Source organism: Procambarus clarkii, chromosome 84 (assembly GCF_040958095.1).
Source record: "Procambarus clarkii isolate CNS0578487 chromosome 84, FALCON_Pclarkii_2.0, whole genome shotgun sequence".
NCBI classification, from domain to species: domain Eukaryota; kingdom Metazoa; phylum Arthropoda; class Malacostraca; order Decapoda; family Cambaridae; genus Procambarus; species Procambarus clarkii.
In genome coordinates this window covers 20,242,090-20,260,493 of record NC_091233.1, presented here as the reverse complement: position 1 = coordinate 20,260,493, position 18,404 = coordinate 20,242,090, and the positions used below count along the sequence as shown (strand labels likewise).

The following is an 18,404-nucleotide window of genomic DNA, read 5'->3' as shown; positions in this document are numbered from 1 at the left end:
AGTACCTTATTTCCACATGAATTTTATTTTATATTATTCTCATTAATCTGTAAAATACCGGGATCTGGGAATATCAGAGTACGCCCAGTATGCCTCACTTGGCGTACTGGGAACCTGAAATATCAGAGGGCTCCTTATTTCGCGTACCGGGGACCTGAAATATCAGAGGGCTCCTTATTTCGCGTACCGGGGACCTGAAATATCAGAGGGCTCCTTATTTCGCGTACCGGGAACCTGAAATATCAGAGGGCTCCTTATTTCGCGTACCGGGGACCTGAAATATCAGAGGGCTCCTTATTTCGCGTACCGGGGACCTGAAATATCAGAGGGCTCCTTATTTCGCGTACCGGGGACCTGAAATATCAGAGGGCTCCTTATTTCGCGTACCGGGAACCTGAAATATCAGAGGGCTCCTTATTTGGCGTACCGGGAACCTGAAATATCAGAGGGTTCCTTATTTGGCGTACCGGGAACATGAAATATCAGAGGGTTCCTTATTTAGCGTACCGGGAACCTGACATATCAGAGGGTTCCCTATTTCGCGTACCGGGAACCTGAAATATCAGAGGGTTTCTTATTTAGCGTACCGGGAACCTGAAATATCAGAGGGTTCCTTATTTAGCGTACCGGGAACCTGAAATATCAGAGGGTTCCTTATTTAGCGTACCGGGAACCTGAAATATCAGAGGGTTCCTCCCTTGGGGAACCGGGAACCGGGATTATTGAAGGGTTCTGACGTGCTATACCGAGAACTGAAAACATTGGACGGTTCCTACTTCACATACCGGGAATTCAAGATATCTAAAGCCTCATTATATTCATCATACCGGAAACTGGGAATATATTTGTCAATAATTACTAACACGGTACCAAGAACCGGAAAGTTAAGGCTTCATCATCTGTGAAATACTGGAGATGAGAGCGAGAGAGAGAGAGAGAGAGAGAGAGAGAGAGAGAGAGAGAGAGAGAGAGAGAGAGAGAGAGAGAGAGAGAGAGAGAGAGAGAGAGAGAGAGAAAGGGCAGGGATGAGGGACTAGGGACACCTGGACCCAACAATCGATAACAGTCAGCATTCGTCCTCATGGCAAAAGAGGAACTCCCCTCTCCCCTTTACGAGAAGGGGAGAGGGGGGAGAAGGGGAGAGGGGGGAGACGTAGAACGGGGAAGGGAGAGACAGAGAGAAGAGGGTTGAAAGGAGAGAGAGAAAAGAAGAACGGGAAGAGCCAAACTGCTCGATATATATAAGAGGAAAAATAGAATATAGGAGTTATGACAATGGAAACGAAAGGATGCTAAGGAGAGGTTTGAGAAGAGACGAGATAAAGTGTGAATGATGCTGGATGTGGTATGGACACTGGGTGACAGATCACTAGGACTGGGCATCACAGCTTCCAGTGATGCCCTTGAGGTTACCTTGAGGTTACCTTGAGGTGCTTCCGGGGCTTAGTGTCCCCGCAGCCCGGTCGTCGACCAGGCCTCCTGGTTGCTGGACTGATCAACCAGGCTGTTGGACACGGCTGCTCGCAGCCTGACGTATGAGTCACAGCCTGGTTGATCAGGTATCCTTTGGAGGTGCTTATCCAGTTCTCTCTTGAACACTGTGAGGGGTCGGCCAGTTATGCCCCTTATGTGTAGTGGAAGCGTGTTGAACAGTCTCGGACCTCTGATGTTGATAGAGTTCTCTCTCAGAGTACCTGTTGCACCTCTGTCCACTGTCCTGCCCTCGGGCAGCACAGTGGCTTGAGGGCACGTTTTATGCTCCAACACATGTCAAAAGTATTTCCTCGAGGCACAGCATAACCACTCTACTCCTCCTGGTTGCTACTGGCATGTTGACATTAAGCATGGCTCTTATTCATGCCACTGTTACAAATTCCAGTTACACTTAGCACTGTAATGCATGCCATTGGTATACCTGTTGTAATGACAGATTACAATTATTTCTGAGAGAGAGAGAGAGAAGAGAGAGAGAGAGAGAGAGAGAGAGAGAGAGAGAGAGAGAGAGAGAGAGAGAGAGAGAGAGAGAGAGAGAGAGAGAGAGAGAGAGAGTAATAACGTTAACGAAGGTAAGGTCTGTCTACTGACGTATGAAGGGAAAGTAAGGGAAGGGAGATAACATAGGGGAAGGGGAGGTATGATACTATTTATACCCCGGGTTAGGGTAAGGGGGGCTGTTCACCCTCCCTTCCCCACCCCCCAACCCCCCTATTTACCTGTTCATGGGTAGACGAGGCTCCCCCCTCTCTCTCCCTACCTCCCTCTAGTGTCACTCCGTGCAAATTACAACCGTTTTGCCTCATCAGAAACGTAACAAAACACGACTGTTTACGATGCTTTATTTCTTACAGTATTTCTGTCCCGTTTTTTCTTTATGGACTGCCCGATTCCGTAAAGAATGCGACGTATGAGGGAAGAGCAGGAGCCTGGCATGGCTCTAGAGCTCTGAGCGGACCCATTCACCTCTATTTCTACCTCACCCCCCCTTCCTACCCCATTTCCTCCCCCTCCCCGGTCGGCCGAGCGGACAGCACGCTGGACTTGTGATCCTGGGTTCGATCCCAGGCGCCGGCGGGAAACAATGGGCAGAGTTTCTTTCATCTATGCCCCTGTTACCTAGCAGTAAAATAGGTACCTGGGTGTTAGTCAGCTGTCACGGGCTGACTAACATAAGACGTTTCCCTCACGTCTTCCGTAAGTTACGGGCTCACCATAGCCCGTGCTACTTGCCCCGCTCCTGTGCCAGGTAAGTCCACTACGGGCTCACCATAGCCCGTGCTACTTGCACCGCTCCTGTGCCAGGTAAGTCCACTACGGGCTCACCATAGCCCGTGCTACTTGCCCCGCTCCTGTGCCAGGTAAGTCCACTACGGGCTCACCATAGCCCATGCTACTTGCCCCGCTCCTGTGCCAGGCAAGTCCACTACGGGCTCACCATAGCCCGTGCTACTTGCCCCGCTCCTGGGGCCAGGTAAGTCCACTACGGGCTCACCATAGCCCGTGCCACTTGCCCCGCTCCTGTGCCAGGCAAGTCCACTACGGGCTCACCATAGCCCGTGCTACTTGCCCCGCTCCTGGGGCCAGGTAAGTCCACTACGGGCTCACCATAGCCCGTGCTACTTGCCCCGCTCCTGTGCCAGGTAAGTCCACTACGGGCTCACCATAGCCCGGGCTACTTGCCCCGCTCCTGTGCCAGGTAAGTCCACTACGGGCTCACCATAGCCCGTGCTACTTGCCCCGCTCCTGTGCCAGGTAAGTCCACCACGGGCTCACCATAGCCCGTGCTACTTGCACCGCTCCTGTGCCAGGTAAGTCCACTACGGGCTCACCATAGCCCATGCTACTTGCCCCGCTCCTGGGGCCAGGTAAGTCCACTACGGGCTCACCATAGCCCGTGCCACTTGCACCGCTCCTGTGCCAGGTAAGTCCACTACGGGCTCACCATAGCCCGTGCTACTTGCCCCGCTCCTGGGGCCAGGTAAGTCCACTACGGGCTCACCATAGCCCGTGCCACTTGCACCGCTCCTGTGCCAGGTAAGTCCACTACGGGCTCACCATAGCCCGTGCTACTTGCCCCGCTCCTGTGCCAGGCAAGTCCACTACGGGCTCACCATAGCCCGTGCTACTTGCCCCGCTCCTGTGCCAGGTAAGTCCACTACGGGCTCACCATAGCCCGTGCTACTTGCAACTTTTTGTTCCCAGTAGCTGAATCTTAAACAACAACAACCAATCAATCTCATCTGTCAGTATGCCTTGAAAATATGATGAAACACGAATCATTCGGAACTTTCGTTTCAATTTCCTATGCGAATATTTCTTACCCATAACTGAAATACATATTTTTGTGAGTAATTTGTATATATATATATATATATATATATATATATATATATATATATATATATATATATATATATATATATATATACACACACAGATCACACTAACGTGATGCATCAAATGAACAAATCCACAACTCCTCGTCACGGCCCTTGTGGATTTGTTCATTTATATATATATATATATATATATATATATATATATATATATATATATATATATATATATATATTCCTGCTGTAAATAAACATAGCACTATGGCAGAGTGCACAGCACCCAGGCATTCTGTAGTTGAGAGGTCACTACGCTCTTTACCCTCGTCTATGTAGCACAGATAAAAATATAAATGCTGGTTAACTTTACAGATGAATGGCCGTCTGTGGTCCAAGGAGCAAAAATTCTTCCTTCAAAAAACGTGGACAAGACTGCTTAGCTTGTCTACAAGACTGCTTAGCTTGTCTACAAGACTGCTTAGCTTGTCTACAAGACTGCTTAGCCTGTCTACAAGACTGCTTAGCTTGTCTACAAGACTGCTTAGCTTGTCTACAAGACTGCTTAGCTTGTCTACAAGACTGCTTAGCTTATCTCCAAGACTGCTTAGCTTGTCTACAAGACTGCTTAGCTTGTCTACAAGACTGCTTAGCTTGTCTACAAGACTGCTTAGCTTGTCTACAAGACTGCTTAGCTTGTCTACAAGACTGCTTAGCTTGTCTACAAGACTGCTTAGCCTGTCTACAAGACTGCTTAGCTTGTCTACAAGACTGCTTAGCTTGTCTACAAGACTGCTTAGCCTGTCTACAAGACTGCTTAGCTTGTCTACAAGACTGCTTAGCTTGTCTACAAGACTGCTTAGCTTGTCTACAAGATGTTTAATGACGCTGTTTCTTCCTTTTACTTACGACCCAATAGGTCGTAGTTTTGTACGGAATCGACCAATCCGTCACAAATCCGACGTATTAGTAACAGTTTAGAGCACTGTGATATTGGCCAAATCCACAAGGGCCGTGACGAGGATTCGAACCTGCGTCCTGGAATATCCCAGACAAATCCCACAGAAATGGAAAAGGAATTGACAGTTTCGGCTGTTCAAGTATGTTTATTGAGACAAGAAAGAAATACATCTCAAAATGATAGAGTAGCTTAGGCTATTTATACCCCCCCCCCCCCTTCTCCCCCATTTCGGCTGTTTAAAGCCATTGTCAACACCAGACTGACTAGAAGAAAGAGAGAGAGGTTCCATAGAGAGGGTACAGGCCAAGACCTGGAACCTGACTAAACCATCCCTAGGGAAAGAAGTAACCAGAAACAGGTATAGCTTAGCTTAGAATAGTCAAAAGTCAATCAAATTCCGTTCCACGAAATCACCGCAATTTGACTGAATTTGGAACGGAATTTGATTGAGTCTGGCCTAATCAGCCAGTGTACAAATCTTCTATACACACATATACACCAGCTTCCCATACACACACACACATATCTGCCTTCCATACACACACACACACACACACACCAGCTCCCTATACACACACACCAGCCTCCCATACACACACACACCAGCCTCCCATACACACACACACCAGCCTCCCATACACACACACACCAGCCTCCCATACACACACACACCAGCCTCCCATACACACACACACACACCAGCCTCCCATACACACACACACCAGCTCCCTATACACACACCAGCTCCCTATACACACACCAGCTCCCTATACACACACCAGCTCCCTATACACACACCAGCTCCCTATACACACATACACCAGCCTCCCATACACACACACACACCAGCTCCCTATACACACACCAGCTCCCTATACACACACCAGCTCCCTATACACACATACACCAGCCTCCCATACACACACACACACCAGCTCCCTATACACACACCAGCTCCCTATACACACACCAGCTCCCTATACACACATACACCAGCCTCCCATACACACACACACCAGCTCCCTATACACACACACACACCAGCTCAATATACATACACACACCAGCCTCCCACACACACACACACACACCAGCCTCCCATACACACACACACACCAGCCTCCCATACACACACACACACCAGCCTCCCATACACACACACACACCAGCCTCCCATACACACACACACACCAGCCTCCCATACACACACACATACACCAGCCTCCCATACACACACACACACACCAGCTTCCCATAAACAAACACCCATCTCCCCCCCTCTACACTAATCACCCCCATCCCTAACCCCCGCCCCTTCACAAGCACCAATATGTTCACAAGCAGTGGTGAGCCACAAACCCCAGGACCCCCAAAAAACTCCAACGTTGTTTACACAACAAACAATAAACAAGACAACATATTATAAACACCCGCGCGCTCGAAATCAAACGAAACACTAAAATTAAACCGAACGAAACACTGCGCGACGCGGGCCAATTTTCCGCGACCTTGGCCACTCCCACGAGGCAATTCATTCCTCGCGTTCCTACATATACAAGGGTCGAACCCTGGAACTGGCCTGAAGTAACCCACATTCCTCCCGTACCTCCGTACAGGAGTGTGGAACGCTGGAACAGTTACGCAAGCACTTACGAACCAGGGGCCAGATTCACGAAGCAATTACGCAAGTACTTACGAACCTGTAGATCATCTCTCAATCTTTGGCGGCTTTGTTTACAATTATTAAACAGTTAATGAGCTCCAAAGCACCAGGAGGCTGTTTATAACAATAACAACAGTTGATTAGGAAGTTTTCATGCTTGTAAACTGTTCAATAAATGTAATCAAAGCCGTCAAAGATTGAGGAAAGATGTACAGGTTCGTAAGTACTTGCGTAACTGTTTCTTGAATCTGGCCCCTGTACATTTTTTCTCAATCTTTGGCGGCTTTGGTTAGCTTTATTAAACAGTTTACAAGCATGAAAACTTGCCAATCAACTGTTGTTATTGTTATAAACAGCCTCCTGGTGCTTCGGAGCTCATTAACTGTTTAATAAGGGTAAACAAAGCCGCCAAAGATTGAGAAAAGATGTACAGGTTCCTAAGTGCTTGCGTAACTGCTTTGTGAATCTGGTTCCGGGTACTGAAGAACCCATTCTAATTAACAAGATCCAGGATAATGTTACAAAATATTCCCATCATACCCGGAACATACCTGGACAGAGTATCAGGAGTTCTTCAACGCCCCGAGCCCGGCCTGAGACCAGGCATAGTCTATCTGCGCTGCATAATTTTGGTCCCCCTGATGCTCTCCTGTACTCGGGGACATGAAGCCCGGTAGGTCTACCCAGGTCCTCCCTAGGCCTATTACTGAACTTCCCCAACGTTCCAGCCCACAAAAGTTGCTCCTAAACCTCCTCTTTACCCCCCCCCCTCCCCCGGTACCTAGTTTACAGCTAGGTGAACACAGGCATAAGGTGAAAGGAAACGTGCCCAACCGGCTCTGTCTCCTCGGTTGTGAGCCGAGGGCGAAGACTCCTGCACTACTGAACCCTTTTGGAACACTATCAGACGCGACAATTATTAATTATTAACATCTTTATTGACAAAATTAATTACAATTTTGCCTAATCTGAGGATTTCAATCAAGTCTTATTAAAAGTGAAGATAATGCTGGTATTCACTGTCACGCAGGACAGAGGGTCATACACAAGACAATAAGTCTAAACTGCAGGCGATGAGTCACAATAACGTGGCTGAAGTATGTTGACCAGACCACACACACTAGAAGTTGAAGGGACGACGACGTTTCAGTCCGTCCTGGGCCATTCTCAAGTCGATTGTGTTGAGGAGGACGGACCGAAACATCGTCGTCCCTTCAACTTCTAGTGTGTGGTCTGGTCAACAAGTCTAAACTGTAGGCTGAAGTACATATATATCATGGTTACAATCAATGTTTTAATGTATGAATATGTGAAAACAACTTTCTATTGTTTGTTAAAAGACGCGACAATTCAAATATCAACACGTTGACCAGACCACACACTAGAAGGTGAAGGGACGATGACGTTTCGGTCCGTCCTGGACCATTCTCAAGTCGATTGTGTTGACCAGACCACACACTAGAATATGAAGGGACGACGACATTTCGGTCCGTCCTGGACCATTCTCAAGTCGATTGTGATGAGGAATTGACTGATGATTAAGATTAAGCCACCCAAAAGGTGGCACGGGCATGAATAGCCCGTAAGTGGTGGCCCTTTTGAGCCATTACCAGTATCAAGAGATGATACTGAAGATCTGTGGAGGTGCGACTGCACCCTGCGTGACGGGAGATGTCTCCTGTGTATGATGAGGAAGTAGAGACAGGCAATAAATAGGCACGAGAGAGATGAGGAGCAAAGTAAGGTGTAGTAAGGTGTAAGGGCCTCGTAGCCTGGTGGATAGCGCGCAGGATTCGTAATTCTGTGGCGCGGGTTCGATTCCCGCACGAGGCAGAAACAAATGGGCAAAGTTTCTTTCACCCTGAATGCTCCTGTTACCTAGCAGTAAATAGGTACCTGGGAGTTAGTCAGCTGTCACGGGCTGCTTCCTGGGGGTGGAGGCCTGGTCTAGGACCGGGCCGCGGGGACACTAAAGCCCCAAAATCATCTCAAGATGACCTCAAGATAGTAGAGGGGCTAGGGGTTTTAGCCACGTTATTGTGACTCATCGCCTGCAAGTCCATTGTGAATGCTGTCGATTTCACATCACGTGAAAACCATTTTTATCTTCAAGACCGCCGGGTTTACGACGTAGTTAGCCTCCCAAGACCACGTGGGGGCGCACCACGCGCCAAAAAGACAGCTGAACAAATCCACAAGGGCCGTGACGAGGATTCGAACCTGTGTCCGGGAGCATCCTAGACACTGCCTTAATCGACTGTAAGCACAGTCGATTAACTTAAGACAGCTGTATGTAGCACAGTGGGATACATCCTCGGCTCACAACCGTGAAGACAGAGACGGTTGGGCACGTTTCCTTTCGCCAGATGCTCGTGTTCACCCAGCAGTAGACATTGAATTGAAATTGAAATTGAAATAAGTTTACTGAGGTAAAATACACACAAAGGGATGAGGTAGCTCAAGCTATTCTCACCCTATTCAGTACAACGTGTTAATATATACATAGACACACATCACAAACAATAAACATATTACCAAACATTCTGAGAGGTAAACATATACATTTCCTCCTTCACAAGTAGTATGGTATCAGACGTACACACAAATACTTTTATGTAGACATGTATATGAGTGGAATTGGCTGGCTATAGATAGAAGCTGCCTTGTATGGGCCAATAGGCCTTCTGCAGTTACCTTTGTTCTTATGTACAATAGGTACCCTGGAGTCAGGCAACTGTTGTGGGTAGTATCCTGAGGGACCTCGATAGGCCTAAGTACAACGTCCATAGACCTATGCTCGACAACGGGAATTATCCTGCGTGCTTGAGCTGCCCACATCCCGGTCGACAGGCTTGACAAACATTGACATTCCCTTAAGTTTTCCGAAAAGTTAAAAAAAAAAGCAGGCTAGAAAAGTTAATTAAGAAAGAAAAACAAACCCCTAACGCACGCTGTTTTTATAGAGCTTAACATTTTCCCAAAGTAATATGCAATGTGACTACTGCAAAATCCATCACTAACTCTCAAATCCAACCACTTGGGTTGGACGGTAGAGCCACGGTCTCGCTTCATGCAGGTCGCCGTTCAATCCCCCGACCGTCCACAAGTGGTTGGGGCACCATTCCTTTCCCCCCGTCCCATCCCAAATCCTTATCCTGACCCCTTCCTAGTGCTATATAGTCGTATATGGCTTGACACTTTCGTCTGATAATTCCCTTCCCTTCCCTTTCAAAACACTTTCGCTATCTTAAAACACTTCAAATTCAACTTATCGCGCAAAGATATTAATTAGGACAAAGCCAAATTTAATCAGCCATACAGCTTCACAGAAAAAATTAGCCTAGCACTATGCAAGAAGGATAATAAATAATCCTTTTTGTATTTTAAACTAAATCCTTAGTATTTTAAACTAAATTCTTTGTATTTTAAACTAAATTCTTTGTATTTTAAACTAAATTCTTTGTATTTTAAACAAAATCCTTTGTATTTTTAACAAAATCCTTTGTATTTTAAACAAAATCCTTTGTATTTTTAACAAAATCCTGTGTATTTTTAACAAAATCCTGTGTATTTTTAACAAAATCCTTTGTATTTTAAACAAAATCCTGTGTATTTTAAACAAAATCCTTTGTATTTTAAACAAAATCCTTTGTATTTTTAACAAAATCCTTTGTATTTTTAACAAAATCCTGTGTATTTTTAACAAAATCCTTTGTATTTTAAACAAAATCCTGTGTATTTTAAACAAAATCCTGTGTATTTTAAACAAAATCCTGTGTATTTTAAACAAAATCCTGTGTATTTTAAACAAAATCCTGTGTATTTTAAACAAAATCCTGTGTATTTTTAACAAAATTTGTTTAAAATACACGAGTTAGTGCACTAGGCATCGCAAGGCTGTCACAATGCTTGTTTCCACAACTAATAGGTCACGTTTTTGACGTAATACTAAACAAATGCACCTTACTATAGAAATTAACGGCTGACAAATATCTACGTTTTCCATGCACTGTATTCGATAGGTTAGGTGGGGTTGGTTGGGTTCGTACGCTTCAGGTTAGGCAGAACTGTCGCATTTTTTACGTTTTGGGTTAGTTTACGAGGTTGTGTGTTTACTGTTTCCAAAATTAAGAGAACGGGCTGGTTTCCCAATCAAGAGAACAGGCTAGTTTCCCAATCAAGAGAACAGGCTAGTTTCCCAATCAAGAGAACAGGCTAGTTTCCCAATCAAGAGAACGGGCTGGTTTCCCAATCAAGAGAACGGGCTGGTTTCCCAATCAAGAGAACTGGCTGGTTTCCCAATCAAGAGAACTGGCTGGTTTCCCAATCAAGAGAACTGGCTGGTTTCCCAATCAAGAGAACGGGCTGGTTTCCCAATCAAGAGAACAGGCTAGTTTCCCAAATCAAGAGAACAGGCTAGTTTCCCAATCAAGAGAACTGGCTAGTTTCCCAATCAAGAGAACTGGCTAGTTTCCCAAATCAAGAGAACAGGCTAGTTTCCCAATCAAGAGAACAGGCTAGTTTCCCAATCAAGAGAACAGGCTAGTTTCCCAATCAAGAGAACAGGCTAGTTTCCCAATCAAGAGAACAGGCTGGTTTCTCAACTCAAGAAAACGGGCTGGTTTACAAATGTGTGAACCGAGGGTTATACAAAAATAAGTCAAGATCAGCTATACATTCTTCGAGAGCATGCAACTGCCACAAGGTGAAGGCAGCAGATGTTGGCAGCATTGTTGTGAGCCCCCCCTCACTCCCCTTCTCCTGTTCTATTGTGAGGGAGGGGGGGGGGGAGAGGTAGGGAGGGCAGGAGACTGTGAGAGAGGGTAGTAGGGGGGGCAGGTGAGAGTGTGAGAGGGTAGTAGGAAGGACGAGAGAGATTTCATATCTTTAAAATAATCTGTGAATATCTTAGCCATCCTCCAATATTTAACAATAAACAACTATACATAAAGTCTTGCGTGTCTTCAATATTCGCCACGAAGAACCATATAATGTATTGTACATCTGTGCAAATTGTTCTATCTCTTTGAAGACCGGAAATCTGTGGATGAGTATATGGTGAAATAAGAGCAAGGGTGGGGAAGAGAGCAAAACAGTACTTACCTATCCATAATTCCCTATCAGTGACTAAAGGGAAGAGAAAGGGGAAGGAATAGGCAATCATGGAAATGGGGGAGATGGCAGCTGCCACGAGTGGCCATCTCAATGAGCCACACTGCACTACAGACTCGAGACACACACACTGCTCTATACACTACAGAATGTGGAAAACACTGTGTACTATAGAATGTGGAGCATTCAAATGATCTCAAATTTTAACAGCATGTGTAAAAACCACTCAAAATTCTATGTTTAATGTTTTTTTCTTTTCAGATATGGAAATGCTGTTCACTGGAAAAGAAAAGGCGTTTTGTGTGTTAAGAGTATACTCAAACATAGTCGAACAAGACTGTGCAGAGTGCATTTTTGAGAGAATACACTAAAAATGCACCAACTGCAATGCAGATTTGAACATGGCACGAAACGTTCAAAGGGGAAGGCTGTCTCTGTGGGGCAAAATTCTCAGGACGACCACCAGTATCGGAAGAGATGGCCGAGCGGGTTCGGGAAACATTTTTGCGAAGCCCCATGAAGTCCATAAGAAGAACAAGTCTGGAAACCCAGTATCCTCCAGCGACAATATCCAGCGTGTCGCAAGGAAACGCTTGCCAATGACACCCTATAAACTGCAGCTCGTTCACACCTTAAAGCCAAATGAATAAACAGGCACAAGCAATTCTGACTCAGTATGCACGAGAAACCTGAAGAAGACGAGTTTGAACGTCTTTCTTTCAGTGATGAAGCCACATTTTCATATGAATGGCAAGGTCAACAAGCATAGTGTTCACATTTCTGGCAAAGAAAATCTCTATGCCACAGTTGAGCACACGATGGACTCACTTGAGGTCTGCTGTGTTGCAGGCGGTGCACATATTGAAAACCTGCGAACTCGTTTATGAAATCCACATACCTTTGAATTCCTCATTCAAATTTTGATGAATAAATCTCATCTTGCTCAACATTTTGCCTGTTTGGTTTCATTTACCTAGCCTATATAGTTACTTAGATATTTACATCGCAAATTATATTAATTTTTTTAAAACACCCTGTATATATATGTATTAATTAATACTAAAGTACTTAAGGAATTTCCTGTCTAGCAAGGAAAATGCAAGCCCCAAATGTACAACACACTTGCATAAACCTGGTGGTGTATATGATGCACCATGATTTCTAAGGTTCGAATCCTTTCACGAGGAAGAGTTTTTAGGTTACATATAACTTGTGGTTTATGCACGTGTGTCATACATTTGAGGCTCGCTTTTTCCTCTGTAGTGACCGATTTGATGAAAACGATCGGTGATCTCTTGGCAATGACTGGTGCTGTTGGGGGTTGGGGATAAGTCTCAACCCTTATAACAGTCTGTGGTGGCCGAGTGGTTAGCGTACTGGTTGATGCACAATGATTTCTAAGGTTCCAATCCTTTCATGAGGAAGAGTTCTTTGGTTACATATAACTTGTGGTTTATGTAAGTGCATTGTGTGTGTGTGTGTGTGTGTATATATATATATATATGTGTGTGTGTAAATCACAAAAAGTAACACGTGATGAAAAATGTGAGTGTCAGACCACGGAGGAAGAATTGAAACAGAAATGTCCTTAAGTACTTTCGTACATTAATACATCTTCAGAAGGAATATGTATATATATGTAGGAGGTAGGACAATGGTTTTGTACTTTTGAGACTCGAGTTAGGGTTTCCGATAATCCCCGTGAATGAAATGTTATTATCCACACTATTGTAGATTTCGTTTTACAAATACACTACAATGTTACTAGCTGAGCACAGAAATAAATTGTTCAGCTTTAAATGCATCAGATTTCAATTCCTGAACTCAGTATGTGACTCTGAAACCTTTCTGCCATTCCTACTAGGATGAGCATGGGGGGTCCATAATAATCTACTTAAACCAAAGATTTTTTTAAAGAGAAATACCCTAATGGCCTCTTAAGGATAAGTGCAAGACCATTACAGATCAATGGGTCCCAGTAGCACAGTTGAGTGCGTTCTTGATGCAAAATCAAGAATTCCGGGTTTGAATCCCATGTGGGACAGAAAAGGTTAGGCACATTTCCATTCACTAAATGCCACTGTTCACCTAGAAGTAGGAACTCAGGAGTTAGTCAATTTGTTGTGGGGTCGCAACCTGGGTGGGGTCAATAATTCAACCCTGGAAGGGAGGGGGGGGGGGGGGGTGACCGTGATATAAGCCTAACATGTATGAATACACTCTGGCTTCCTGTCCCCTGACACAGTGAATTATTATTATTATTATACATTTTCTCTTGTGCACCAAATTTAATTTTGAAAGTAACACTTACCTAGATACGAGGTCATCTTGGGGCGGATGGGCCTCCATCAGAAGCTCATTATGGAGCGAGGAGGTGTCGAGCGGAGCAGGTGGCGGCGTCGCTGGTGTAGCCCAGAGGAGGGGGTAGGAGGTTAGACCATCACATTGGGAAGCATGTGCAGGTTTATTATATAGCACAAACACAAAGGATATATAGTGGCACCTCGATTAACGAGTTTAATCTGTTCCAGCACCGAGCTCGTCATGTGGAAAACTCATCTTGCGAAACAACAACAAAACTGTCGTCGAAGGTGTCTGAGAACCAGTGGGAATGCTCGTTAATCGAGCAAAAGCTCGTCAGTTGAGACATATTATCTGCGAGTGGTTTGCTCGTTACTTGAAATACTCGTAACTGGAGCCTGCTCGTCACTCGAGGTTCCACTGTATACTGTAACCTGACAGCTGGCATTAAGGATCTGGAGTGTTATATGCTGGTTATTCAGCACACAACTATCAACAAGCTTAATCTATCACGTTATGAGTAAGATGAAGACCAACAATTAGGCTCAACCCTTACACTGCTCCAATCATGTTCTGCTCAAACTGCCATATGTGATTCATCCTTATGGGTATTCAATTTTTTTTTTTTTCCACGCACACCTAATGTAGGACTTTTAAATACTTAGCAGTTTAAGGGTTAACCACTTGATTACAGCCTACATAATGAGATTAAAACCACTAAGACATAACAGCCTAGGAAATGAGATTAAAACTAAAAGCACTTAACCAATACTCTATCTAAAAACTGAAATGCGGTAGCCATTATATGCAGAACCACACATCATCTTTAATGAGGCTAAAGAATATTATATTTAATGAAGCTTCCATGGTTTGCACTTCACTACATAACACTCCACGAATACGAATAACTATAAACTAAAAATGTAAACAACCTATTTTCTTACCTACATAGCATGGGAATATTGGAAGGGAACAGGCAAGGGAAAACAAATTACCAAAACAAAACTCATCATAGGTAAACAAATTAAATTAAAACAAAAAAGCATTTTAGTATATAACGAAAACAACAACAAGGGTCTAACTACAATGTTAACACTAAGAAAGGACAAAGGATCAGGACGGGAAGGAGGGAGTAGGAGGAGAGCCTATTGAGGAAGAGATAGATACTGGAAAGGAAAAATAACCTGATGAAAAAGGGAGTAATTCAAATAAATCAGTACAGGTATACAGATCATTTTATTTGAGGCAGGACACTTCATGACCAATGATAAAAATTAATAGTTATTGTGGTATTTATTGAATGCTGACAGTATTTCTCACAAATGTGCATGCACAGACACACACACACACATGTATATGCATGGAAACACACATGTGAATTTGTGCATAACAAAACACATGCGAATTTGTGCATACAAGTGCATGAATATACTGTACTTGCACACATATACATGAAAGGAAATGACATCAACAATAGGGAAAAAAAATTTAAAATGGAAACAAAAAAGCCAGGCTATAAAAACCCAAAAGCATAATAATTTCAAACCCAATATACACATGTGGAGACCTCATAACATGAAGAAGCAAACCAGAATAAATTTGAGGTGGAGTAGCACGCATGACCCAGCCCATTCTCTCAATTTCCCATTCTGTAAAAATCGGCAACAGTCTTTCACCTAACCAGAAACACATGAACCCTATAGGTAACCCCTCTAACCTATGTCCAACCACTTGGGCTGGACGGTTGAGCGATGGTCTCGCTTCATGCAGGTTCACGTTCAATCCTCAACCATCCAAGGTGTTGGGCCCTATTTCCCCCCTCCCCCCCCCCCCCGCGTCCCATCCCAAATCCTTATCCTGAACCCTTCCAAGTGCTATATAGTCGTAAAGGATTGACACTTTATCCTGATAGTTCCCTTTCCCCATCTAACCTATCAAGGCCAATGCCAAAAAAACAAGAATTAATATTAAGGTGTTTTAAATTTTACTAATATAGTACTGTACGTCACATTTTAAATGAACTGTTCGGTTTCCTGAAATGTGACGTACTGTATTAAGGGATAGGACAAGTTGCATGATCAAGAAATGAAGAACGATTGAGAAGTTGGAAGTACAATACCAAATTATGAGTTTACGGACTCCCTGTATGCAATGGAGATATTAATTCAGTTGTAAGAACAGCTTGGATAAAAGTTAGTTTATTAATCTGTCCTCTCACCCAATACATCGTAATTTTGTATGCAAACAACCAATTTTTTTTTTAAATGTGACATACTGGGACTAAAGTGACATAATTTGGGACTAAAGAGCCTAAATCTGTACTCCCTTGAGCGCAGGCGGGAGAGATACATAAAAATTTACACGTGGAAAATAATTGAGGGGCTGGTCCCAAACCTGCACACAGAAATAACATCACATGAGACCAGAAGACATGGCAGGATGTGCAGAATACCCCCATTGAAAAGCAGAGGTGCAACAGGTACTCTGAGAGAGAACTCTATCAACATCAGAGGCCCGAGACTGTTCAACACACTTCCACTACACATAAGGGGCATAACTGGCCGACCCCTCACAGTGTTCAAGAGAGAACTATCAACATCAGAGGTCCGAGACTGTTCAACACGCTTCCACTACACATAAGGGGCATAACTGGCCGACCCCTCACAGTGTTCAAGAGAGAACTGGATAAGCACCTCCAAAGGATACCTGATCAACCAGGCTGTGACTCATACGTCAGGCTGCGAGCAGCCGCGTCTAACAGCCTGGTTGATCAGTCCAGCAACCAGGAGGCCTGGTCGACGACCGGGCCGCGGGGACACTAAGCCCGGAAGCACCTCAAGGTAACCTCAAGGTAAGGTACTGTACTGGTAACAAAGTACAGTACTGTAATAGCAATGTTTTCTATGCATCAGCCTCATTCAGTTAAGTGGGTTGCTTGGATTTCTAAATTTCTGGTCCGGCAAAATTATTGCATTTATTTACAATAGCAAATTATGAGAAGAGCCTGCTTATGCAACCTGCTGCCAGACACTAAGACCAAAGGCAGGAACAAAACAACAATGAGAAAACCAGGAGAAAAAAAGATTAAGTAGCACGTGTCATTGATACGAAGGCTGCAAAGCTACAAAGTTGATAGTTTTTTATAGCAGCTCATTTTAAAATATATCCTTGGTTTACACTGCTGGATAGCTCATAAGACAAATAACATTTTGAAGAAGCCGTAAAAGACAAATGATGTTCGTCTCATAATACAATATTATAAAGTACTGTATAAGTTATTTGTATTTTATAATACAGACATAACGTGAGAGAGGAAGAGAGAGAATGTGGGGAAAATTTTTTGCCCCCTCCGTGATAATTAAATTTGCAAATGGACTTGCCATGTAGCTGGAGCAGGGAGGTAATGGACAGTACTGTATCTCAATCCACCACTAAAGTGACTGCTCGCTGCAGGGCAAAAGAACAAAAGCAAACCACTTAAGATCTGCATGCAATTATTGGGATTGCAAGTTTTAACTAAGGTCTTTTATTATGCACCCCCATACCCATCCTGTGAGTGGTAGTGGATCCTACCCAATCTGTGAGTGGTAGTGGACCCCATACCCATCCTGTAAGTGGAAGTGGACCCCATACCCATCCTGTGAGTGGTAGTGGACCCTACCCAATCTGTGAGTGGTAGTGGAAAAGGTAACAGAGGCACATAATGGGCTCAAGTACTGGACCTCAAAATTAACTTCAGCTATGCAAGTTACAGTCTTGATAAGCTAGTTACATAGTTTAAGATTAATCAACTGTAATTTATAGCATAATAGGTTCAAGAACTGGAATGAAACAATCTCTAAACAAATCAATTTACATTGCACGAATAGCCAGTTATCACTCTGCCAAGTACTGTACTGATCACCAACTACATCACCCACCACCAGGTGGCAGTACTAGCTACCACAACAATATTGCAGAAGCCAGAAACCCCCAACTCGACTCTTAAATGACTGCAACTGCTATCTGCGATTATCTCCAGTGCTCCAACAGACCACTGGAACATTATCTAACACAGTGCACAGTTACAAACCCATTAAGATTTCAACTTAGATTCAACAGAGCAGAAGAAGTTGTTAAACACATATGGCAAAATCTTACTGAAGCGACCATACGAGTCATAAATACTCATACTCCGCCCAAGTAAAACAGTAACAAGCAACACTTAGTGGGCCAGCCAGAGGCTTAGGGCCCGCCCAGTGGGCCAGCCAGAGGCTTAGGGCCCGCCCAGTGGGCCAGCCAGAGGCTTAGGGCCCGTGCAGGAATATCCCTGAAAAAAAAAAAAATCTCCAGTGCTAGAATGGCCAAATGTCATGTTACGTGCCATCACTTGTAAACTACCATAATTTATTATCCACACCATGATGTTGGACTAAGCTGAGGCACTTAAGGTATAAAGTCCAGGTCATACTTCAAGCCAGGCCCTTGGCTTGATCTTGGTCTTGGACCTCAAGAACAGGAATGGAAACAACCTTGGGACTGTTCAAAAAAGTTTAATTTA

At 44.2% G+C, this 18,404-nt stretch overlaps 1 protein-coding gene across 1 annotated transcript in view; it reads right to left on the bottom strand.

Annotated features, from left to right (window-relative positions):
* dlg1 (discs large 1) overlaps positions 1-18,404 on the bottom strand; it is a gene marked incomplete in the record, with an annotated part of 879,898 nt that overhangs the window by 87,344 nt on the left and 774,150 nt on the right. Inside the window, 1 exon segment of the mRNA XM_069316591.1 lies at positions 13,875-13,965. Within this exon segment, the coding sequence (XP_069172692.1) occupies positions 13,875-13,965 (91 nt within the window).